This window comes from Mus pahari, chromosome 11 (genome assembly GCF_900095145.1).
Source record: "Mus pahari chromosome 11, PAHARI_EIJ_v1.1, whole genome shotgun sequence".
Classification (NCBI taxonomy): domain Eukaryota; kingdom Metazoa; phylum Chordata; class Mammalia; order Rodentia; family Muridae; genus Mus; species Mus pahari.
Genome location: NC_034600.1, coordinates 34839379 through 34866630, shown reverse-complemented (window position 1 = coordinate 34866630; position 27252 = coordinate 34839379). Strand labels below are relative to the sequence as shown.

Here is a 27252-nt window from a genome sequence, read left to right as displayed (position 1 = left end):
TTCCAAAGGTGCAGAGTTCAAATCCCAGCAACCACATGGTGGCTCACAACCATCCTTAACAAGATCTGACTCCCTCTTCTGGAATGTCTGAAGACGGCTACAGTGTTCTTACATATAATAAATAAATAAATCTTTAAAAAAAAAAAAAAAAACTAATCTTGCTTTATCTAGTCCTAAAGCCATAATGTAAATTTTTGATTAATACTGCCATCAAATGGTAATAATACCTCACTCCTCAAACATTAAGTATTTCACTTTGAGTGAAGAATCATATGCAATTAATGTATTTTCAGATCATTTTATTTGAAATAGGAACTCATGTATCCCAGTCTAACCTCTAACTCTCTATGTAGCTAGTGATCCCAAGTGATCTATTACAGGCACGCACAGACCATCATGCCCAGTTTATGCAGTACTGCTGATGCCTGAACCCAGAGCCTTGTCCATATTACCAAGTATTCTACCAACATGATCTCATTCTTAGTCTGTTTTCTCCTGGATTTTGTATACAGGTGTACATCAGTCTTCACTGTTACCATTTTGTAAAATGTTCTTTATTTTCCTGTGAAACAAGGTTAATTGACCTTATATATTAACCTTTGAAAAACTCAGGAATTTTCACTCTTGATTATGTCAACAATTCAATTTTACCTTCAGTTTTTTTTTTAACTTTTTAATATATATGTTAGCTATATATAAAATAACATATTTCTAAACCTTTGCATTAGCAAATAAAACCTCTCTCAAACATAATAGGTAAGTCATTCTCCATTCTTATGCATTTGTTTCTTTTAGGCATAGCACAAATAATGAAGCTTTTTACTTTTCCTGTGCTGGGATCAAACCCAGAACTTTAACCTTGCTAGACAAGTGTTTCTACTATGCCCAGTTTTAATGTTTCTAGCTATGCCCAGTTTTAATAATGACTTAAGTTGTTAACTAGAATGATACTAAATACACGATTTATTATGCAATTTTTAGAATGACAGAACTTATAACTTAAACATTTTATTGCTTTCTATACTGATTATATATGTAAGTGCAAATAATGGCTTCTGGTGGCTATAAATCATTTCTGAATTACAGACCAGAGCTATATACACTTGACATACCTGTTTTACATATTTCATACAACAATAATTTGATATAAAATAGAAACTCAGAGATATAAGGCAAATCCTAACATATTATACTTAAAACACCTGTTGATTCTTCGCGTTTGATATTTCCCTGAAGAAACTAATACAGTCTTAACAAATGACTACTCAAAGCATATAACTATTATGCACAGTATTGGGAGCCCACCCAAGAAAAAAGTAACACATAAACACTACAGTATATCTACATCACAGTCAGATTTAAGCACAATTTTAAAATTAGTTATATTTTAAGAATAAGAACTACAAAGTTTAGCAAAATTAGAGAAATAATAAAGTTCTTAATTTACAAGAAAAGCAAGTTCACATCTTAGTGTCAACATATTTTCAGTTACCTACTACAGAAAACAATTCAAAGTCTCACAAATAAATGCAACATCTTTATTTTTCACAGTTACTAAAATCAGTCAAATATTAAATAATTTAATTACAAAGTATTACATAAGCATACAAACTACTTGTAACAGCGTGAACAGTTACTTTCTTCAAAAACAGCAAATTATTATATTTTTATTTACATACTGCCCATAATATTTGATGGGCTTCTTATAGTGCTGTTTCCTAAGTTTAAAAAAAAAAAAATTATTTGAAAAAAAATGAACCAGAACATTGCCACCTAAAAATCAAGTCCTATTGTCAGACATCAATGTCCTTGTAACAATTGCACTAAGATTTAGCTCTCAACTTCGTCCTAAAGAGTATTAATAACAGGAGATCTACCTATTTAAATATAAGAAATCATGCTTCCACAATAAGATTATCTTTTACAAATAAACTGTAAGAACACAAAATTTATCTTTTATTCACAACACTGCCATAATAAATGTAAACTTTTTATAAAAGTTTCTTTTACTTTAGACATGTTCTTTTAACTGAGACCTTGTCCTAAAGAGCCTTGATCCTTTTTGTCAAGTAAATTTACTTAACTTGGAAAACCATCTTAAAGAAATTAGCATTCGCACTGTTTGAAAAACCTTTCCTAAGGTATAGGTAGTTTTCTATTTAGGTCTCAATGTGTTTATATAAAGGTGACTGGTTCTTCATGTGACTTATGACACTTTACCAACAAAAGATGCACATTACTTAGCCTAAGTAAATGTGTTGAACAACTAAAGGACCAATTTAGGGCTTTGACCTGGGAAATAAACTTAAGCCCAGTCCTGGAAATGGTTTTTATGAGTGAAGATTAAGCAACTTTCACAGTTTTATTGTTCTTAGTTTAGTTCTGGTCTAATGATCAGGTCCACTTAGATAACATTTCATTCTTACTGTGCATTACACAAAATGCTTTAGGAGAGAGATATAATAAAATTGTAGAAAAAAAACCTGATTTTCTATATTTTATGGTCCCCAGCACTAGTGATGTTATGCTAAATGTGGAAGTAAAGCAATCCTATTATCCCAAAATAGCTTCAATTCTAGTACACAATGCCAAAAACAATAAAAAGGTGGGGTAAAGAAGCCATACTTCCTTAAGTTCTGTTAGGCACTCCACTGGCTGTTTTTTCCACTAAAATAAAGGACTATGGTCTGTGACCACTTCTCTCCCAATATAAGGTCATATATACAGTGAAAGTTTCTAATGCCTAATGTACCTTTTAAAAGTGTATATCCAAGAAACCTCTATTTAACCAATGTAACAGGGTCATTTAAATTTGCCACAGAATATTTTTTAAAAGCAATGGTACATTTCTTGGTCCAGGATTCATATATACACATACTAAATTAATTATCACATTCGAGATGTAGAATTTCTTAGAATGCATTACATGCAAAGTAACTGTTAACCGTAAGCATGAAACAACTGCTGCATTAAAATCAAGCAACATCCAACACTCCAGCAGCCACAAGTTGCCGGGACAGCCAGTCCAACCCTTCATAGAGTCCCATTCCACTTCGAGCATCACAGCCCTGAATATACCAACTCCTTCCACAGCATAGTTTATGGAGACTGAGAAGTTCAGTGATTTCTTCTACTGAGAGTGCCCCAGCTACATCCTAAAAGACACACAAAGTATGATTTTTATCGATCAAGGAATCATTTTTCTAACTCTTACTAATTATATAGAAAACTACTGATAACACTGTGATATAATCCTAAACAAAACCAGTATTCATTTTCAGATTCTAAGATTAACTGAAAGAATTAAGAAAATGTTTTGGTTAGAATTATTTATATATTATTAATATATAATTATATATAATATATTATATATATTATCTAATTATATAATTATATATAATATATTATATATATTATCTAATTATATAATATATATATTATCTATATATATTAAGGAATAAATAATGAAATCAATCATAGCTATGATAGGGTACGTGGCGGAGCCCCCTCTCAGAAGCAAAGGGAAGGACCAGACAGAGGGGCAACATTCAGAATGTAGATTAATAATTTTTTTTAAATGTTACAAAATAAATTATTAACTTTTTCATTCTTGTCTATGATCAGATCTATTAATCTAGGTTTTCTTCATCCTTTAACTGAATTTAATATATAAGTTAGTTTGATGCTTCCTAAAACTAGCCATGCTACTGTTTCTCTTCCTGTTAATATTATTCCTTCACATATAAACTCAAATACATCTATAAGTGCAATCCTATCATAATTTAAACTCCAATCATATGACCCAATCCCCCCACTATAAACCATTCAAGGGATGGAAACCAAGGCCAAGCATATGTTACGTGGGAGCACTACCACTGAACTCCAGTTCCAGCTTTTCCTATTTTTGAGACAAGGTCTTGATACATAGCTCAGGCTAGCTTTGAGATTGCCATATAGGCCAGGCCAGACTAAACTCTTGATTTACCTAAATCCACTTGTACATCCTTTAAGATACAACCTAATTTAGAATAGGTCTCTCCTTATGTCTCAGAATTCTATTAATATTGATGAAGCTATGTCCTAATTTATCTATATTACAATATAACATGAACACAAGAATGCATTTACTTGATTTGTATGTGAATATACTCTACAATATCCAAGGCAACACTTTCCATAGCAGAAATTTACAAGTATCTATCAAATTGATTCTTTGGTATCTTCTCAAATGACTTATGATATGGAATATGCAAACTACTGAAATAATAAATGTTGATATAAAAATTCATTACCTGTTTGTTAGCAAAAATCAAGAGTAAGGCATCTCGGAGTTCTTTTTCCGTTAACAACTTTGCAAGTTCACTGTGTGCTTCACTAATTCTGTCTCTATGACTACTATCAACAACAAATACAACAGCTACAAAAGTACACAGAAATTTTCAAGTTATTTATTAAGTTTAAGTAAATTAAAAAGTATTATTTGCTTTCATTATTCTTGCTAAATCTTATTTAACCTAAATCTCATTTAAAGGCTAGCTACCTACTTAATGTCAGGACTTAACACAATAATTAAGGAAGAGTTTAGATAGCTTCACAGGTTCTCCTCTGACAGGTTTTATAAAACTGAATCTATCAAAAAAAAAAAAAAAAACCAACAACAACAAAAAAAACTCTCCCTCAGAACCCGCCCCCTGAAAATCTAAGATCTCCCTTAAGGCTGCCTGTTCTTTACAATAGCAGAAATGAGAACTATTTAGGGAGAGGCAAACTGCTAGGAGGAAGGAGGAATGTTAATAATGCATACATATGAAAAATGCCATAATGAAACTCATCACTGTGTATGCTAACTTAAAAAGTTAAAAACAATAACACCACTGCTGAGTCTGGTAGCCCACACCTTTATTCCCAGCACTCAAGAGGCAGAGACAGGTGGGTCTTTATGACTTGATGCTAACCTAGGCTACATAGCAAGCTCAAGGTCAGGTAGGACTACATACTGAGATTCTGTCTCAAAAACTTGAAAAAAAAAGTAGTGTAGAAAACTATAATCTTAAAAAATAGAAATACTGGGCTGGAAAGATGGCTCAGTGGTTAAAAGTACTGACTGCTCTTCCAGAGGTCCTGAGTTCAAATCCCAGCAACCACACAGTGGCTCACCATCATCCGTAATGAGACCTGACGCCCTCTTCTGGGGTGTCTGAAGACAGCTACAGTGTACTTACATATAATAAATAAATCTTTAAAAAAAAAAAGAAATAAAAATATCACCATTATTTTAAATAGGTGTATGTAATACATCATTGGAGGGGGCACAAAAGTGTAGAATGGAGCCAGGTGTGAATAAAGGCTAGATGGAATACTGGGATATGTGCTGCTTGGTGCCTAGCCAAAACAAAGCCTCAACAGGTTCCTCTGGGAGTGCATTAATTATAAATTATAGTAGGTTAAATGTTGACCTCAGAGTACACATGTGCTCCACAAATTCAACTTCATTTTACCTTACTGTCACTAGTCATACCTATAGGAATACTGATAATAGACTTCAACATTAATGTCAGCCAAGAGAAGATAAATATGTTTTTTATTCTATAATAATGGCCTATCATGAGAGTAAACTAAAAGTACATATTGCAGTTCTGTTATTTTTTCAATTAAAATGAAATACATTTATATCATATTTTCCTCCCTTTCAAATTCCACCATTATTAATTTAAATAACAATTTTGCTAATTAAATCAGAGCACTTATATACTCATTTTAAGAATATTTTTTAAGTTTAATAAAGAATATCAATCTTGACTCTTACCTTGTGTGTTGAGGTAATAATGTTTCCACAATGGTCTTAATTTGTGTTTTCCACCCACATCCCAAATGGTGAATTTTAGATTTTTGTATTCCACAGTTTCCACATTAAAACCTGTTATTTTGTCAAAACATTATTTTATATTGTATTTAAGTTTAACAATGAATGACACACTAGTCATAAGAAAATCTCTATTCATAGTTTTGAGTTAGCAGTTGTCTTCTTATAGCAATAACTACTGAAGCCAAATAAATTCTACTGCTAGTCTCTGGGGATGTCTGCCTTTAATAGCTGCTATCTGTCTACAGTTTCACCAGTCCTTTCATACACCTGCCAGCTCTGTACTGCTGCCCTCCTCATTCCTAACACTGTCAGATCCTCTAAGCTTCCATTCCCTCTGACGGTCTCATCAACGTTCAGTCCTTTTTGCTATGTCACCATGCACCTTTCAGTTCCACAACCACAACCATCATTTCATATTCCCCCTCTGAAACAATGATGTCTTGGTGCCAGAAAGGAATCACCTGAATAGCAATATCTTGATCAGAGAACCCAGCTAGCTATAAGCCAGTTGCCTATCAATATTCAAACTTACCAATTGTTGGAATAGGCTGCATGAATTCATCTTGTTTTAACTTGAACAAAATGGTAGTTTTTCCAGCACCATCTAATCCTAATGTGACTACTCGAATTTCCATTTTGGGTCCAATATGAACTCTGTTGTCCTGTGGTTTTGAAAAATTGGAAGTCAGAATATAACAATATTTATGCTTTTTCTTTTTCTTTTTGTTTTCAACCCATGTGTAAACCCAGGCTGGTCTCAAACTTTCCATACAGCCCACACTTGCCTCAAACTCATGACGTTAGGTACTAAGATTAGAGTCACAGGCCACCATGCTAGAATTTCCTTTTTAGTTATAAAGTACCTTTATTATTTTCATGCCTCATATTCTTTCTTCAGCTCACTGTAAAAAATTATAACTGTATTATATAAATTGAAATACATATACCCACTTTTGTTTGTTTTTTTGTTTTGTTTTGTTTTGTTTTTGTTGAGACAGGATTTCTCTGTGTAGCCCTGGCTGTCCTCAAACTCAGAAATCTGCCTGCCTCTGCCTCCCAAGTGCTGGAATTAAAGGCGTGTGCCACCACTGCCCAGCCATATACCCACTTTTATTTGTTCAAATCAACAACTTAATCTTCTCTTAATAACATTTTTTTATACTGTACTAATAAATTACAATAGGGTGAACAGTTGTCTATAAGAAATTGCTATGTCCCTCGAACACATGGTCACAGGGGAAAAGTTCCTGAACAGAACACCAATGGCTTATGCTCTAAGATCAACAATAGACAAATGCAAAATTTAAATTTAAAAATAAAATTGCAAAGTTTCTGTAAGGCAAAGGAACTGTCAATAGGACAAAATGGCAACCAACAGAATGGGAAAAGATCTTTACCAATCCTATATCTGATAGAGGGCTAATATCCAAAATATGCAAAGAACTCAAGAAGTTAGACTCTAGAGAACCAAATAACCCTATTAAAAAGTGGGGTACAAAGCTAAACAAAGAATTCTCAAAGAAACTGAGGAATATAGAATGGCTGAGAAGCACCTAAAAAAATGTTCAACATCCTTAGTCATCAGGGAAATGCTAATCAAAACAACCCTGAGATTCCACTTCACACCAGTCAGAAAGCTAAGATCAAAAACTCAGGTGACAGCAGATACTGGTGAGGATATGGAGAAAGAAGAACATTCCTCCATTGTTGGTGGGATTGCAAGCTGGTACAACCACTCTGGAAATCAGTCTGGAGTTTCCTTAGAAAATTGGACATAGTACTACCTGAGGATTCAGCTATACCGCTTCTAGGCATATAACCAAGAGATTCTCAACATATAACAAGGACACATGCTCCACTATGTTCATGGCAGCCTTATTTATAATAGCCAGAAGCTGAAAACAACCCATATGTCCCTCAACAGAGGAATGGATACAGAAAATGTACATTTACACAATGGAGTACTACTCAGCTATTAAAAACAATGAATTCATGAAATTCTTATGCAAATGGATAGAACTAGAAAATACTTCCTGAGTGAGGTAATCCAATCACAAAAGAACACACATGGTATACATTCACTGATAAGTGGATATTAGCCCAAACGCTTCGAATACCCAAGAGACAATTCACAGACCACATGAAGCTCAAGAAGAAGGAAGACCAAAGTGTGGGTGCTTCAGTCCTTCTTAGAAAAGGGAACAAAATACTCACATGGGAGCAAATATGGAGACAAAGTATAGAGCAGAGACTGAAGGAAAGGCCATCTACAGACTGCCCCACCTGGGGATCCATCCCATATATAGTCACCAAATTCAGACACTATTGCCGATGCCAAGAAATGCTTGTTGAAAGGAGCCTCATAAAGCTGTCTCCTGAAAAGCCCTGCCAGAGCCTTACAAATGCAGAGGAGGATGTTTGCAACTAACCATTGGACTGAATGGGATCCCCAATAGAGGAGTTAGAGAAAGGACTGAAGGAGTTGAAGGGGTTTGCAACCCCATAGGAAGATCATATCAACCAACCAGACCCCTCCCCCCTCAAGAGCTCCCAGGGACTAAACCACCAACCAAGGAGTACACATGGCTCCAGCTGTATATGTAGCAGAGGATGGCCTTGTCATCATGCATCAGTGGGAGGAGATAGGTCCTTGGTCCTATGAAGGTCCAATAGATACCACAGTGTAAGGGAATTGAGGGTGGGGAGGCAGGAGCGGATGAGTGGGTGGAGAACACCCTCACAGAAGCAGGGGGAGGGGGAATGGGATAGGGAGTGTGGGGAAATCAGGAAAGGGGATAACATTTGAAATGTTAATAAAGAAAATATCCAATACTATATATACATAGAAAGGGGAGAGAGAAAGAAAAGAAACTGCTGTATCAGCAATGGACCTGCTGCTATGTAAGCATGAAAACCTGAGTTCAGATCCCCAGCATGTACAAAAGCTTTATGTGGTAATACACGGTTGTAAACCCAGTATTATCCTTCTGAGGGAACCAGGAAGCGAAGACAAATGGAACCCTAGAGATCCATGTTGACTGACAGATCTTGTCGCAAAACAATTGTATGGCACTTGACACTGACCTCCAGGTACATGCACACACGTGTATATGTACGAACATGGACATATAAATATCACACAAATTAAAATCTCAAGAAAGGATAAATCAATTAAGAATAAATGTTGCTGTTAAATTTCCAGAAAAATGTAATACAATGCTGATATATACTTTTCCAGATACATGCCATATTGAATAAGAATAAAAGAAACATATTTTTCATGTACTTTTTGTTATTTCTCTACTGGTAGGAACCAAACTCAGGGCATAAACCTGTAACAAAAGACTCACAAACAATATATCCCAACCATCCAAATACACTTTTGAAAAACAATATTTTATAGAGATAATACTCCTATTATTTTCACATGCTATATATTATGGCAAGTTTTTTTCATTTTAATATATGCTGACCAAACTACTGATAGTTTAATTATAATTTCTGAATAATTTAACCAGTCTGTTAATTTTAAATAATTTCTGACTTTTTCATGTTTACAAAGAATTCTAAAGTGAAATATATATATATATATATATATATATATATATATATATATATATATATTTCACTTTAGAATATATATATATATATATATATATTCCTAGCTATAAGGCCTGAATTTCCTTTGAATAATAAAATGAAGATTAAAAAGTAAACATTTACCAGATTATGTTTTAAATTTATGTAAAAATCTGTACAATCCTTCTTAACACATATGTGCTATATGTTGTTAGAAATTGTTATTTTGCTTCCTTTTTTAGTAGTATTTTCTTTACTTTTATGATTAAAAATTTTCCTGACTTTTAATCCCCCTTTTAGAATATTACTTTCTTTTTAAATGTTAATATTTTTTAGAAACATATGAGATGTTCCTTTAATTCTACTTAAGCTATAATGTTCCATAAGCATCACCTTCATCTATATATGGGTTCTGAAATGTAGTATATACTATATCTCAGAAGCAAAATAATGTAAAGACTAAAATCCAATGAGAACCCTAGATATTAGCTAAGAAGCCATAGGGCCTGGGCCAGTCAGTATAAAACCAAGAAAACTGCGGCTGGAACTAGTGAAAAGCTTTCTTACAATGGACAAGACCAACTATGATCCCTAGTATTGCAAACAGAGATAAGTTGAGGCATTCTTAGTGCCCATCATTGTTCTTTGCCTTACCAAATATAACAAGATATAAGCTAGAAAATAAAATTCTAGTAAACTGAATTCAACAACCAATAAATTAAATGTGATGTGTAAAGAGAAAGTCATCAGTCTTAAGAAAAAAATATAATTCTTGACATACTATAACATGAACTTTTAGAATATTACATTAATCTTGAAAACAGCAGGCCACAAAAAGATAGATGCTATTCAAATTCACAGAATAAATAGGAGAATGGTGGCTAGCAGGGATCAAACAGAAGATCTTTAAAGTATGTGTTTCAGGTTTGTAAGATAAAAAGTTTCTGCACCTCTGTTTACAACAGTACTTAACAGCATGAAACCATCATTTTAAAAGGGGTAAGGTTAAGGCTGGGGCAGTGGCTCAGTGTAACTGTGAGGAACTTGTCCTCAGCACCCACATCAAATTCAGGGTATGGCTGTGTGTACACCTGTAATCCTAGTGCTGTGGAGGACAGAGAGAGATGACTGTGGCTTACTGTCATGCAGTCTAGCTTCCAGTTCAGTGAGAGACCCTATCTAAAGGGATCAAACCAAAGAATCATTTAAAAAAAAAAAGTACGCAACATCCTCCTCTGGAATCTGCACACACTCACACCCCAAACATGAACACATAAATAGATAAGATGGTAAAGCTGTATATTACATGTTTTGGATGTATTAGATTATGGTAATTTTTTATAAAAAATAACTTTTATCTAAAAATTAAAGTCAAATCAATTGATATGAAGTGATCTTTAAGATGTACACTTTAGTAAAAGGCATTCCACCTTTAAAAGTGGAGAAAGTATATAAAACAAACATTTGTCTAGTTTTTTAAAGATGATTAATTAAGAAAAGTGTTTTTATAGTAAGCAGAGACAGAGTGTCCCTGAATGACTTCTGCATTGCAGGTTCGACTTTCAACTACGTAAACATTTTGCATAATTAGGTGACAAAATTATTTTTTAACTGTTCCTAAAAACAGGAAACAAAATAGAGTTCTTAAGTGTTTTTAAATCACTGGAACACATTATAAAAAGATAACACTTTAACCGCATATGAACCTTCTTTGGAGTCTCTCTCTCTCTCTCAAAACAAAAACAACTAAAAATTTGATTAGGAAACAGGCATGGTGGTGCACACACATAATACCAGCAATTGGGAGTTAGAGAAAGAAGGTTCAGGCTACACAGAAAATTCAAGGTTAAGTGATATTGTCTCAATATTCTTTTACTTTGGAAAAAAAATTGAGAAATTTGAATTATTAGCTGAATACCTGATAGTACCAATAATGTATTAGAAATGTAAAACTAATATGCTTTGGGTACAATTCCAATAAAACCAGGAAATAAGAACAGAGAGACTTAGTCTGATTTGTTTCTATTCCCCACTGATTACAGTTTTTCTTGAAATCCTACAACTCAAGAATTTCCTAGTGTTCTCTTTAAGTTGATTTACATTTCTGGCTACTCACAATTTGCAGAAAGCATGGGTAAAAACAAAGGGCAGTGCATCACCTTTGTAAAAGTGACTGGGATACTGGCATCCAACTGAATATGATCTGCAACCTCTGTAAACTGCTGCTGCTGTTTCTGTAGTGTTTCTAGTAATCTCGTGATTTCTTGTTTTGCCAAGACAACTCTGCAATCATCCTAGAAAAGGAGATGATATTTCTCATAGTTTTTCTTTTAAAAATTGGGGATTTTTATCAACTTTCAACAAAAGACCTTTTTTTTTTTCTTTTGTTTTTTTTTATTATTACTTTATTTACATTTCAAACACTATCCCAAAAGTTCCCTATACCACCCCCCGCCCCTGCTCCCCTACCCACCCACTCCCACTTCTTGGCCCTGGCCTTCTCCTGTGCTGGGTCATATAAAGTTTGCAAGACCAAGGGGCCTCTCTTCCCAATGATGGCTGATTAGGCCATCTTCTGCTACATATGCAGCTAGAGACATGAGCTCTGAGGGTACAGGTTAGTTCATATTGTTGTTGCACCTACAGGGTTGCATCCCCCTTCAGCTCCTTGGGTACTTTCTCTAGCTCCTCCCTTGGGGGCCCTGTGTTCCATCCAATAGCTGACTGTGAGCATCCACTTCTGTGTTTGCCTGGCACTGGCATAGCCTCACAAGAGGCCGCTATATCAGGGTCCCTTCAGCAGAATCTTGCTGGCATGTGCANTAGTATCTGGGTTTGGTGGCTGATGATGGGATGGATCCCCGGATGGGGTAGTCTCTGGATAGTCCATCCTTTCATCTTAGCTCTAAATTTTGTCTCTGTATCTATATCCTTTCATGGATATTTTGTTCCTTATTCTAAGGAGGAATGAAGTATCCACACGATGGTCTTCCTTCTTGGTTTTCAACAAAAGACCTTTTAACATTACAGTATTAAAACTAAAGTTTAGGAGCTTAGCAGTTGGTAAAAAGCTTGCCTCACAAGCATGAGAACTCAAATTCAATTCCCAGAACCTATGTAAAAAGCCAGGTAACATGGTACTTGCTTGTAGTGCTAGGAAGGTGTAAGGTACATTACTGTCATGTGTTGTTTGAGCTCACTGAGTGTCTGGCTCAGGAACTGGGTTGCTTCCCCACTTTAGAGCCAAGTCTATTTATATTAAGTGTCTTCCAAGACCCCTTGTCTGGGAATGGGATGGTACCTTAACTCTGTGACAAGTAAGAATGGGAAGAGCAAGAGATCAAGAATGAAAACATCGTATCTGTTAGGATCCTATTGCTATGATAAAACACCATAACCAAAAGCAACCTGGAGAGGAAGGGTTTATTTCTGCTTATAGTTTCACATCACAGTCCAGCACTGATGCAGAGGCTACCGAGGAGTACTGCTTACTGGTTTGCTCCCCATGACTTGTTCAGTCTGTTTTGTTACAGAACCCAGGGATGGCATTACCTACAGTGAGCTGGACCCACCCACATCAATCATCAATCAAAAAAAGTGTACCACAGGGTTGCCCAGAGGCCGATCCATTACTGGGCATTTCCTCAACTGCTATCCCCTCTTACAAAATCACTTTAGTCTCTGTAAAGTTGACATAAAACTAGCCAGCACACATCATGTTCTTAGGAACAGCTAAAAGACAAATCATTCTGAACATGTTACTATTGTTTACCCTGTGGTATAAAAGTGTCTAGAGTGAGAGAAGTATGAAGTTCAACCATAGGAACCTCATCCATGAATAGAAAACTCAATTGGAAACTCGAGCTGCCTGCCTTAACTTATACAGTTTATTTCTGCTGAATATTGTGAACACATAATTTGCTGATGTTATCTCTACCTCTGGCTATTTGTTCTTTTACTTGGAACCCTCACCCAAGGAGACACTTTGCTTTGACCAGAGGTCTATCAACAACTGCAGCTAGCTGCCTTCCTGGGGCTTCCCCAGTTTCTACTGAGTGTAAGTCCCAGGTTAGACTGTTACATTTTCACCATTACTTGATTTATCTGAAAGCATCATCTGCTCTGCTAAAGATTCTAGCTGGCTACCTTAAACGGGATTCCCCAGTCAGTGTCTGCTGGATGTTTTGAGCACCCAGATTAATATTTTTCTTGTTGTTTATCTGACTGTCTATCTATCCATCAATCATCCTCCTACCTATCAATCATCTATCACTATTTATTCTTTTAGTTTGGCTTGATATACACTTAGTAAACTCACTCATTCAAAACGGAAGAAAGGGCTGTTATAAATCATTCTTCAGACCACATACACACTATCACTATTTATTCTTTTAGTTTGGCTTGATATACACTTAGTAAACTCACTCATTCAAAACGGAAGAAAGGGCTGTTATAAATCATTCTTCAGACCACATACACACTATCACTATTTATTCTTTTAGTTTGGCTTGATATACACTTAGTAAACTCACTCATTCAAAACGGAAGAAAGGGCTGTTATAAATCATTCTTCAGACCACATACAACAGGAGTGAAAAATAGGAGTATCCCTAAGACTCAAGAAGCCAACCGGGCATGGTAGCGCACTCGGGAGGCAGAGGCAGGCGGATTTCTGAGTTCGAGGCCAGCCTGGTCTAAAGAGTGAGTTCCAGGACAGCCAGGGCTACACAGAGAAACCCTGTCTCGAAAAACCAAAAAAAAAAAAAAAAAAAAGACTCAGGAAGCCCATATGAAAAAGGAGGTACACAGCACTCTTCAGGATGATACCTGAGACTGTCCTGTGGTCTATATATGTACATCTGGACATACATATATACTTTCACAATACAGATGTAGATGCACACATATACATACATACATACATACATTCTTTTATTATTATTTTGAGACAGGATCTCATTGTATAGTCCTGGCTGATCTTAAATTTGTAGATCAGGCCAGCCTAAAACTCACAGAGATCAACCTACCTATGCTTCCCTAGTGCTAGGATAAAGGCATGTGCTACCACACCTAGCTATGTACACTTTTTTAATTTTCAATTTTTTATTTGCATACATTTATTAATAACTTCACAGAATATTTACCATCAACATGAACAAGAATGAAATGACAAATATTTGAAGAAGTAGGAGAAATGGGGAAAAAAGGGGTTTTGGTTTTTTGTTTTTAATGTATGAATGTTTTGCCTGCGTTTTTGTCTCTGCATCACATATGTGCAGTGCCCATGGAAATGCAATAAATCTATAAGAAAGAGCCCATGAAGCTACAACTGAGCTTTTCAAAAACTTGGTCTCCTTATTCATGAACTGATAGTCACAGGAACCCAAGTCAAGAGCAACGAACAGCAAGTTGCCTGGCTTCTGGTTTCTGTTTCTTGCACCCTATTAAAAAATGCCTAACATGAATCTAGAGGACACATCTAGAATCTAGAATATAGATACTTGCACAATTCTAGCCCCAATATCAAAAGTAGAATTTACAAAAGTAACACTAGAATTGAAGGACACCGTAATAAATGGCACGTATATTGTGATAAAAACCTTGGTCATAAGCTGGACACAAAGGAAAAGGAATCTCAAGGAGGAATTGCTTCCATTGGTTTGGCCTGTGGGCATGTCTGTGGGGCACATTCTTGATTGTTAATTGACGTTAGAAGGCCCAGTCCATAGTGGGTAGGCCTGGGCTATATAAGGAATGTAGCTGAGCAAGCCAAGGGAAACCACCCTATTACGTAGCATTTCCCCAATTCCTGTCTCTACCTTCTTTCCTTAGCTTCCCTCAATGATGGACTGCTCCAGTAAGACAAATAAACCCCTTTCCAGCACCAATATGGTTTCTGCCAGCATTTTATCATAGCAATAGAGAACAAGCTAGAACCACATCAATCTCGAAAAGTCAATATGACAAGGGCTCAACAAGAAACAGGGCTAATAATGAGCTTGTAGGCCGGCAATACTCTGTATAATGAGACTTGTAAGAAAAATTGGTTAAAGTTCTAAAATGTAATCTGAAATCAGCATAATTATTAGCAACACAGAAGTAAAGACGAGATATAGATTACAGTTTTTCAAGAATTCCTAGAGCAATAATTATCCCTAAATCACTCACATGTTACATTTTTGTTAGTACAACCCTGAATCTCATTTATTAAAAAAAGTAAATCATCTGTAAACTAGGTAATGTATTAAAGATCCCAAGAGTAAACAACTAAGTTAGACTTTGAAGGAAGCCTCCCACGGAAAGAAAGAACACACTGTACACTGAGAAGCAGAACATGTGCAAATGGCCATGGCATGATTGAAGAATGACATTACAGAGTCCTAGAATCAAGACCTTTGGGACAGGAAAAGCATATGGACAGGAGGATACTAATGGGGTGGTGGAACAATGTGAAGTTAGAGACCATGTCCTAAGACCAACGCTAACACACTCGGCAGAACCCAGTCACTAAGTTAATAAACGAGAAGAGCACATCTCTGATAACTGTGTACTTGACATTAAAGGCACAGCCTAACCACATGGACATTACCGACCTGCTGCAAAGTCTTTTCACAATGGAGACAGGCTGTTGAAACCTGGGACAAGAGAATAGTCATATCCTCTTGTTGCTGCCTAAGCCAAATCAGTTTTTCTCGAACATGGGCATCAACAACACTTAGAGCCATTTCTTCTTGACGACAAAGAGTTTCGTGTAAATCAGAAAAATAAGCTCTAACACATGATCGGGCATTCTCTGCAGTACCTGGGACCTATGAAGACACAAGTCAATTTTTTTTTTAAACTTTACTGCTTTCCAACTTACTGTCCCTGAGCCTGATCCTCCAAACCCCCAAACCTTAACTCTTCTGCCCCTTCACTTCTAGCTTCCCTCTTTCTTTCTTCCTTTTTTTTTTTTTTAAAGATTTATTTATTTATTTTATGTATATGAGTACAATTATAGCTGTCTTCAGAAACACCAGAAGAGGGCATCAGATCCCAAGAGTAAACAACTAAGTTAGACTTTGAAGGAAGCCTTCATTACAGATGGTTGTAAGCCACCCTGTGATTGCTGGGAATTGAATTCAGAACCTCTGGAAGAGCAGTCAGTGCTCTTAACCGCAGAACCATCTCTCCAGTCCCCACAAGTAAATTTTAAATACTTTATATGTAAGATATTAAAATTTAAATACCATCTACACCCATATAGACTTTAATCTCTCATTAGACCTTTCTGTTTAACTATGACTTCGAATATTTAACTGTTTATAAATCGTATCTAAAGCAAAATGGAATCTAATCTCAAGTTTTCCCCATCTCCAAACCTAATAACCTCTATCTCAGGAAATAGTAACTTCATCCAAGTCATTCAAGTTAGACAGAGACAGAGACAGAGACAGAGACAGAGAGACAGAGAGAGAGAGAGAGAGAGAACAATTTATCCTTAAAATCTCTTTCATATTCCATAACTAGTCTTAGCAAATTCTGGTGACTATAAACCATTTCCAGAATCTAGCCATACGGCCACCACCTCCAGCAAATTGGTCCTCACAACAATTTCTCATCTAATGACTCAATTTCTCATTTCTCTTAACTTCCTGACCAAATTACCCACCAAGCAATACTGACAACTAATGCTTTTCTTTAAAATCTCAAATCCCTCTTCTTTGTTACTGCTACTTCAGGACTGCAGGACATAAGCATCTCTAAACTAGATGATTTCAACTGTGTCTTAATAGGTCTTCCTGTATCCGTGCTACTTCCTTCCAATTCACTTTCTATATTTAACAGCAACAGTTTTTAATGTAAAGCTTGCTCCTCTGTCAATATTTTCAGAGCTCACAATTACTCTGAAGCTGAAGTGCTCAAGTCTCCAGCATGACTAATAGGTTCTGCAGTGACTTACTTGGTCTTTAACTCTTCAATTTTTCTTCTTGTCAAATCCAGCTCAAAGCTCCAAACACTCCCAACCCACTCTTCTCTTTGACGGAATTCCTTCAAATCTGAGTTTAAACATCCATAAACTACATCATAAGTTATACCTCTTATATACTACCAAGTATTCTATATTTCCCTACCCACAACACAAAATAATTATCAAGCTTAAAACTTTCTAAGATAGATTGTGGACACCATTATGTGTGCAATGTCCAGTATAGTACTAGCACGTTGTAACTGTGCAATACTTACTAGAAGATGCAAAGATGAGAATGAGAAAGGTTAAGAAGATAAAGAGGGAAGAAAAGAATCCATACATGTTCTGTGTGAGCCATTCCAATTCCATCTTCTACTATTTGTTCTCCTCCTTCAATGTGCTGAACAATCCCAACTAATTTTCTGGAATAATCTGAGATTTCCTCAGTGAAGGTCCTTATGCAGTGAGCCATGTCTAAAATTGATGCTCGAATCTGGTTAGCTTCTGGTTCCAGTACTGAATGCTATAAATACAATGCAATTATAGGAAAGAATACATATTGGTATATAATGGTTTACAATGACGACTTAAAATCCTTTCAATATAAATGAACATCAATCACAGTAGCTTCATAACACATTTCAAACAAGTACAATGTAAGAAGACAAAAAAATACTAATTTATTTTCATTCCTTTTTAAGAGATCTATACTACAAAGAAATCAGAAGTTGGAAGTTCATGTATTGCTATACAAGAAACCAAGAGATTGTCCAAATTATATCATAAGAGGTATATTGTCAAAGCAGTACAGTGTTTATAAACACATGCACACAAATATTAGACTTTTTGTCCCCTGCTGGAAATAATCATGAAGCCTCTCTGACGTTATACCTGGGACGTTATTCAGAAATTAAAATCTTCAACTTTTTCCATGCTACTGAGACCAACTCATTAATCACTTAACTTTCTTCAAGAGCTAAAGTTTATTTATGTCTTTGAATAAATAATCAGGTCAACAAAAACAAAGAAAGGCTGGTAAAATAACTAGTCATCCAACTGAATTAAGTTCGTACCTTGTGACCTTGGTGTTTTCCATATTCTTTGCAAACACAGCACATGAGTGGACTAGTTTGACAACCTTCTTCCAAGCAAACAAACTCAATGGCATGCACCTGATGCTGACAGCACATGGTTTTCTCATGAGGTTTATCAGCTAGAGGCACACGCCTATGCTTTGCTAATGTCTTTGTAGAATGAGTAACTTGAGAACACTCTGAGCACAAGTGAGTTGCACACACAGTGCAATATACAGATGCAACGTGAGCTTCATCTTCATCACAGCGAATGATGCTCTAATAAATAAAAAAATAATGCCTTAAAATTGAATCCACTCATTAAAACATGGCAAATTTTAACTACAAAAACTCCACAATCTTTTCTACTTAACTTACCAGGCTTATATATGCTATTTTAAAAGGAAGTAGGTTAAATCAATCACTCTATATAGAAGCAAAGAACTAAGGAATTGAACGAAGAAAACCAAAGTAAGCAAAGCAAAATGGTCTTCAAAATATGTGGCTTCTAGAGCCAAATGGAGTTCTGGAAACTTTAAACCATGATGCAACAATGCATTACTAACTAATAGAGAAGGCAGGCACAGAAAATAAACAGCTACAGCTTAATCAACAAATCAGTGGGATACAGCTTAGCTAGTTGGCCACCTGAGTCCTTTAACCAACTAAAGTTCAACTTCTTCAGCAAACTATGTTTAAACCCTTTATTGGTTTGGTCTGTTGGACCCAAAACATGCATTCAGTATCTATGGCCTCACACAAATTTTATTTAATAATGAAAATATGCTGGTAAGTATAAAGGCGATGTGCTACCTATCCATCTAAAAACTTTTTATTTTTTCAGCAAAGTAAGAAGATATTTCTGAGACTAATTATTAGCATGGGATATGATTTGGAGGCAAAAATAAATTTATTCTCATGAATACCCTTTTTACCACCAGTGCTAAGTTGAACCAGAATCTTATGAATGCCAGACAAACAGGCTGCCATTGAACTACATAGAAAAACATCTCATAGATTCACAGACAGTACAAAGATCTCTTCCATCTAACTTTCAGAAGTAGAAGCACAGAAACATTATTCTTTAAGACAGACCTAATTAAATTCCATTGCTTTAGTTACTTGCCATGAGTATGCATAAAAAGAAAAGCAGCACTTGCTGTATAAATAACCTGATACTAAGGTATGGAATTAATTTTGAAAATATAAGATACCCTGACTTAAGATGTGAAATTCTGATCTCAATAGATTTTAAGATATTATATATTTTTTCCAAACATATACAAGTACATTCTAATAGCTGCACAGTTGAATGGATTACAATCACGACTAAAAACAACAAATTTAGAAAAGAAGTAATAAGCTCTTTAAATCAGCTGCTAATTATTATTTTCAATTTTCTTTAGGTATCAAAAAGCATTTTGTTTGTCTGTGATCCTGGTGCTCAAACCCAGGGCTTCTTCCATAGTAACCAAGTACTCTGCACTGAATCATACCAAAGTCTTTATAAATGACATTGGAAGTGTGTAAAAATAACTTTTTAGATCATATGGAATGCTTTGAAAACTTCTGTATATTAGAAAGCTGTAGTTGGCAAAGGAAATATTTTGTGTATTTTTCCAGAAATAATTAGATAGTACACAAATGATATCATTTATTGTAAAATTAAGTTTTAAAAAGACCCAAAGACTGAAACAACTTATTTTGCAATAATAATGTATATTTGTACCATAAAATTCTCCTATCTTCTGTTTTCTAGACTTTACAAATAATTTATGAGATCGACAGTACATTATATTCTAATGTTTTAAAATAAAGGCAGAAGGTACAATATATGAAAGACCTGCAAAGCTTTTTTTTTTTCGAGACAGGGTTTCTCTGTATAGCTCTGGCTGTCCTGGAACTCACTCTGTAGACCAGGCTGGCCTCGATCTCAGAAATCCTCCTGCCTCGGCCTCCCAAGTGCTGGGATTAAAGGCATGTGCCACCACTGCCCAGCCCTGCAAAGCTTTAATAGATGAGTGATACTTCAATTCAAAAATCATTTTTCTAGCTCATTTTAAATAGAAAGAAACCACCAAAGGGAAGTTGCAATCAGTCTGTTGGAGTTTTTTCTTCTTAAATCAAATATGCAGTTTTTAACGTCCAAAACTAACACTATTAACAGCTATTTACTGCATATATTCTTTTAAAAAAATTATTTATTATTATACACAAGTACACTGCAGCTGTCTTCAGACACACTAGAAGAGGGCATCGGATTTCATTACAGGTGGTTGTGAGCCACCATGTAGTTGCTGGGATTTGAACTCAGGACCTTCAGAAGAGCAGTCAGTGCTCTTAACCGCTGAGTCATCTCGCCAGCCCGCAAATATTCTTCTATACAGAAATCTTTCATTTGTTAAATAAGCTGTGCAGGCAATTCTTAAAATGCTAACAATGTGTTGTCACTTGTTAATAGATTGTCTTGACAATACTTACCAGATACCTGCTTGTCAGGATAACATACATCAAGCATACCATTTAACTTTTTTCTTATTGTTTTAAAAATATTTAATAGTAGCAACTTCCTCAGACTTCACTGTTACATTTAAACTAGTTCTCCTCTAACCTAAATGTCTCTCATAAAGTCTGTCTATGTTTTCTTGTACTATGCTGCTGAGGTTCAGTTTTAAATTTTCTGTATTAATATAAGCATTTCTCTTACTCTCTTATAATGCTCTACCTTAAAGGTTTTTCCTTACACATAACTAAATTGTCATAAGGGAAAGCTTCTCATAAAGCAGATTAGGCAAAGAACATCAACAAATTTAATTTGTTTTATTTTTGAGAACAGTGGCCACTTTAGAATTGAAATGTAATAAAAAAAAACTTGTGTTTCTAAAACCTCACAGATACAGAAAATAAGGTACAAATATTGGAAAATATTTTAGAAGAAAAAAAAATCTTGTAATAAATATTTCAACAAGTCCTATCAGTACCTCTCCAGATATCCCAATGGCTTCTTCTGCAGCTCCATACTGACCAATATGACCATTTTGCAAACGTTCTAAAAGCTCCAGTAAAGCAAAGTTTTTTTTCAAACCCCATACACCTGAGTCTCCTAGAACAAATATGAAAACAAAAGTAAATGTAAGAAAAATGGAAATTTAGTCAATTTACCTCATACCTAGAGATTAATTTCTAACACACATAGTTCAGTCATTAATGTCTAAAAGGTACCAGGAAAAAGGCTTGTTAATGTTACTAAAAAACTCATCACTACAAGTAGACACATCCTTACAAGCTTATTATTTCACTTTTGCTATATAAATGAAAACAAGTATTTCAATATTTTTCAAATATTACTTTACAGCTACCTACAGTAAGAAATACATTTTATATCACAATCCAGGTGCACACATATACATGCATGCCCATGTGCGCACGCGCACACACACACACACACACACACATACCCCAGAAAAATAAAGGTCCACCAACTAGGGGCTAGGGAAATGGCTTAGTCAGAGTTCAGATCCCTCAAATCCACATAAATGGGTGGGTATGATGGCTCACTTGTTATTCTGGTATTAAAGGGTAAAGACAGGGGATCTCTGGAGCAATAGTAATGTCACCTGCATACAGGCCAATAAAACACAGAGTCACACATATGAACACATATACAAGAATGAATACCACATATGCATTAATAGATTTTTTTTTTAAACTTGACAAACGAATACATGTATAGCAGTGTGCAAAATAATGCTGTGTTTTACTCTATTTCTTTTTAAAGGTATTATAGGGGGAAGAAGTTTAGCTCAGTAGCAGAGTATGTACTTAACATGTGCAAGGACGGAGGTTGAATCCACAGTATACACACACAGTTCTTTCTAAAGCTATCGTAGAAGTGAGTTTGGCTCAATGGCAGAGAACATACTTAGCATATGCAAGGCCCTGTATTACACACACATACACACACACACACACACACACACACACACACACACACACACGGTGAAGGTGAGGAGGAATAACCTATTGACAATCAATCATTTCAGAACCACAAAAATAAACTATAATCAATTTATAAATTATTGTATAAAACATATAATGGACATAAAAATTTCTTCTTTAAATAAACTGTATCTAAAAGAGCTAAAGATTCTCCACACTTTTTTTAACCTGTGGCTATCAATGACTACATAAATTCATCACAGTGGGGGCTTAATAACGGTTCTGTGGTTAAGAGCACTAGCTACTTTTACGAAGGTTCCAGATTTGACTTCTAACACTCACATGGTGGTTCACAACGACCTGCAATTCTAATTCTGGGAAACTAAACACCCACTTCTGGTTTCTGAAAATACTAGGTGATATACAGATGCAGGCAAAGTAGCCATAAACATAAAATAAAATTAATTTTAATTAAAAATGACTCATCATAGAGCTTCAGAACAAAGCAAGAAAATGAGCCCTCTTAGACAAGCCTCTAGAAAAGTTTGAATAAGGACAGTTCCCTTACCCAAAATTGAACACATAAGTACATGTGCATAATCAAGCACACACATGCAAAAACACCCACTGTTTTGAGCCTACAAAAATAGCCAAATCGTTCAGCAATTAGCATCTGGTAAGTTTCCACAGCACAAATGCTATCTGATATTGCTGGCATCTAGAAAGTGTTTGTTAAAATGGAAATGTAAAAGATATTGCTGCCATCTAGAAAGTGTTTGTTAAAATGGAAATGTAAAAGATAACGGCAACATGGTCATCAGGGTCCTTGCCTGTCATCTTTTTTTCCTTAGAAACAAACCAAAATCACTCTGGTTTTTTTAAATGAAGCTATGTTTATCTCACCTTTCTCTATAATCTGAGCACTCAAGCAAGTCTTCCTCAGCTTTGCTGCCCCTCTGCAAGGTCTCTTCCTTATTTCTCTGTGTCCCATGTATTTTACAAAATGGCCTACAATGGGTGCCATTTCGTTGCGGTAAATCTCCAACCCAAATATGCCCCGGCAATGAAAACACAACACAGTTAATATGAATACATGCTGTGCGCCTACATTGGGCAGATCTACCTCTACACAACCATCTTCCACATCTATGAAACCCCTTAGAACTTGCAGTTTCTCCAGGCCATGTGCTTCTGCTCAGCTGTTCTTCTTCCTCCTCCTCTGCATCCTCTCCCTCTTCCATTTTCTCTTCCTTCTCTCTCTCTACCTTCCTCTCCACCTTCCCTTTTATCTGCCCAATCATCAGTTCTTCTTCATTTTACAAATTAAGGTGGGAAGCAGGTTTACCTGAGTGCTTGTTCACAACCACTCACAAGAGAAAGGAATTAACCTCAAAAATAATTTGCCCTAGGGCTATCGCAACATTTCCCCCTTTCTACCCAATTAAAAGATTATTTTATCTCATATATAAATGAAGATAACTGCTACTATTTTGTAATTTATAAAGTACAAGAGACCTAACACCCAGTCCATCATCTTTGTTAATTAAATAGACCCTCTGTCATCTGTCCTTACCTAAAAGACTATAGTTCTGCGCCTGGCTATGTCTTGGCTCTAGACTGAATGCCATCTGAAAACCATCCTCTCAAAGTGAAAAACCTGGGTTGGCCAGGAGACTATGTAGGTTTTCAACCCCATCAGAAATCCAAGAACGACTGATATTAACTGAAAATATATAGGAAGCCTAACACAGCTTCCAAAACTTAGCCAATTTATAGAGACCACTGATGACTTGGACAGTCCCTTACTTTAACACATTGGAACATTGGTCTTCATCTTCTCCATTTATATAAATATTTAAGCATTCAGAACAATCATTTAAAAAAAATGGCCTTGCCGGGCAGTGGTGGCTCACGCCTTTAATCCCAGCACTTGGAAGGCAGAGACAGGCGGATTTCTGAGTTCGAGGCCAGCCTGGTCTTCAAAGTGAGTTCCAGGACAGCCAGGGCTACACAGAGAAACCCTGTCTCAAAAAAAAAAAAAAAGTCAAGAGTAAAAATTTGGTTTCTGTGACATTTGTGTTTGAATAATTTTTCACTTTAACCTCATATAATTTTCCTACCTAGGTCTGTTACTTGTCGATCAAATGGGCAACGTATTGCTCTTCCATGCAGAGGCAAGCGAGTAAGACAGTCATGACAGACTGTGTGGCCACAGAGGAGGAGGCGAGGAACTTTATCTCCTTGCAAAGAGAAGACATCTTCACAAACCCCACACTCCAGAACCTGTATGTGAAACAGAAACGTGTGCCCTGTAAACACTACTGAAACAATATTCAAATATCTTAGATTTAAAAACAATTGACCAAGCCAGGCATGTTTCTTAGTATTTTAAAACCTAAAAAAGAGACACCCTTGCTTTCTTCTATAGATAGATACATTATTCAATTTTTGACATATAGTATGACTCCATTAATCGTTTATAAGTTTATGCTATTTTCTATGTGTAGATGTGTGTGCACACATATATATAAAGGTGTGCATATATATATATATATATATATATATACATAGAACAAGTATGGAAGTTAGAAGACAACTTGATTCTCTAATACATTTAGACTTAGAAACTGAGATGGAAACTTCTTTTACTATAATTAAACTGGTAATTTGTAGTTACCTTACATACTGGTAATAATTCAAAAGAAATTTAAATGTGGTATAATTCACAGGGGAAAAAAGAGATAAATTAAATATCTGCTAAATGTTAAAGCAAACTTTACATTATGAGTTCAGTCTAACTCATTAAAGTACAAATAACTACATCAAGATATTTTTTTTCATAAAGTTGTTAAAGCTTTGTATTAACAAAAATACAGGAAAACAATTTCACTGACTGATACAAAAAGTTTATTGAGTAATAATAGCATCCATGAACACAATTTAGCAGTACTTAAGGAACTTATCTAACCTACATCATACATACACGACAAAATCCAAGGGCTTTCTTCCTTGTTGCTATTGCTGTTTCTGCCACTGGGAAATCTCAGGATCCTGCACATAGTAGGTGAATGGTCTACTACTGAATCACATCCCCAGCCCACATATGACATAACCAGTGTGTAACTCGTTAAAGCACTATTTGTATCATTAAATAATTAAAAACAAGCAAAGATACATATAAATACTAAACTGAAAGGTTAATTACAGTGCATTCATATGCCGTAACTACAACCATTATGTTTTTCATGTATATATGCAGAATACCACATGAATAAAGTAAAAAGGAAGTGTTAAGGAGAATTAGACATGATATTCCAATTATAGGGGAAAAAATGACAAAGTATTCTGCAGGTATTCCCATTTGGCAAAAAAGCACAGTACAAAATATTTAATCTCAAACACAAAATATGCTTAATGAGGGCTTCTCTAAATTTCATTAATATAAAAAGTTAATTGATTTAACAACAATAATATGCAACTGATAATAAATTGTGGCATAAATTCCTCAAAAACAAACCTTTGCTAGAGAGTCAGAGACAGAAAGAGATATCTACCATTTAACGAGTTAAAAGAATGTCCAACCAGACTTGGTTCACTGTTACAAATCCAAGTGTCCATTAAAATTACTTCTGGGAATTAAAAAATGTCCTGACGTCAACACACTCAGAAAGAGTTGTTGTTTAATCTCTTGGCTACGGATAATCTTTCCAAGCTACTCCCTAAACTACATGCCCCTTTTAGATCTAGATTGGGTTGGGGAAATGATCTTCACATACTTGCACTTAATTTTTAGTAAAAGTAGCTCGTAAACATACAGTAGAATCTTCTAACCAGAGAGTTATGCACTCCATACATCTCGTGTTAAAGTCTAAATGTGCTGCATTTGGAGAGTTCAGAAGTTTTCATTCTCTACAATTCAGAGGCAAGGGGCAATGTTGAATGGCAGACGTTGACAACCAGTAAACTCTGGGCCCTTAGCACATACTGTATTAACTTACATCTAGGGTTTCTCCCAATTAAAATGCGAATTAACATCTACCTTTTAAATAGATATTAGCGAGCTGAACCATCTAACATAGTACTTGTCTACTGCAATGAGTGTTTAATACAACCAAGTCAAGCAACGCCTGTTGAGGCACCCCTACAAACAGAAGACCAGGGGAAAGACCAAAGAAATCCAGGTTAACTTTCACGAGATGCTTTTCACAAACAGCCCCACGGACAACGTTGACACTTGAGTTGGAAGACCAGGCAACTTCAGCTCCGCGGGGGCAAGGACTGCGGAGGGGCAGGAAAGGCTTGTAACGCCCACCGGAGGCCGCGCAGCCCGCCCGGCCAAGCCTGGGCCGCACAGTCGCGGCCAGGTCTCCAGGACGAACCGAAGGGAGGCCGCAGGTGGAGAACAGAGCACGCAAGTTCCCTCACCTTCACCACAGCCGTCCCCCGGCTGCCCTGCCGCCCACTGTCTACTCCGGCTCCGGGCTTGTTTACAGCGAGGGCAGCCATCCTGGATGGAGCGGCGCCACAGCCGCAGGAGAGCCTTTTTACTGAGAGGAGGGGTTGAGCGTCCTACCCAGAAGCCTCGGCGCATGTCGCCCTCACGCATGCGCAGGAGAGAGGGCGAGCCGTTCCGCCTCTTCTGACCTTTTTTCCCTCCCGTCAGTCATTGGCTGTACGTCTTGCGCGTGCGCACTGTTGTTCATGAAAGCGTCTGCGAGTAATGGAGAGAATTTTTTTTTTTTAAAGTATGGAACATAAATAAAATTTTATGGTGAAAATGACATTCCTGTAACAATATTTTTTCTCTAGAACTGAAACGAATCAGAATAAAGGAATGAGCTACA

General features: G+C 36.0%; 1 protein-coding gene across 2 annotated transcripts; it reads right to left on the bottom strand.

Annotated features, from left to right (window-relative positions):
* Positions 1–991: 991 nt before the first annotated feature.
* Positions 992–26971, bottom strand: Trim23 (tripartite motif containing 23). Of its 2 annotated transcripts, XM_029544021.1 has the most exons (12): positions 26834–26971; positions 24529–24691; positions 23312–23416; positions 21451–21572; positions 18470–18748; positions 17737–17919; positions 16039–16254; positions 11605–11739; positions 6399–6528; positions 5807–5917; positions 4293–4417; positions 992–3155 (listed from the first exon to the last, which is right to left on the bottom strand). In XM_029544021.1, exons 1-12 carry the CDS (start codon positions 26912–26914, stop codon positions 2976–2978), a joined length of 1830 nt encoding a protein of 609 aa, XP_029399881.1. In that variant the 5' UTR covers positions 26915–26971; the 3' UTR covers positions 992–2975. The 2 variants fall into 2 exon arrangements, with proteins under 2 accessions (XP_029399881.1, XP_021063874.1); XM_021208215.2 differs by lacking the exon at positions 23312–23416.
* Positions 26972–27252: the final 281 nt, after the last annotated feature.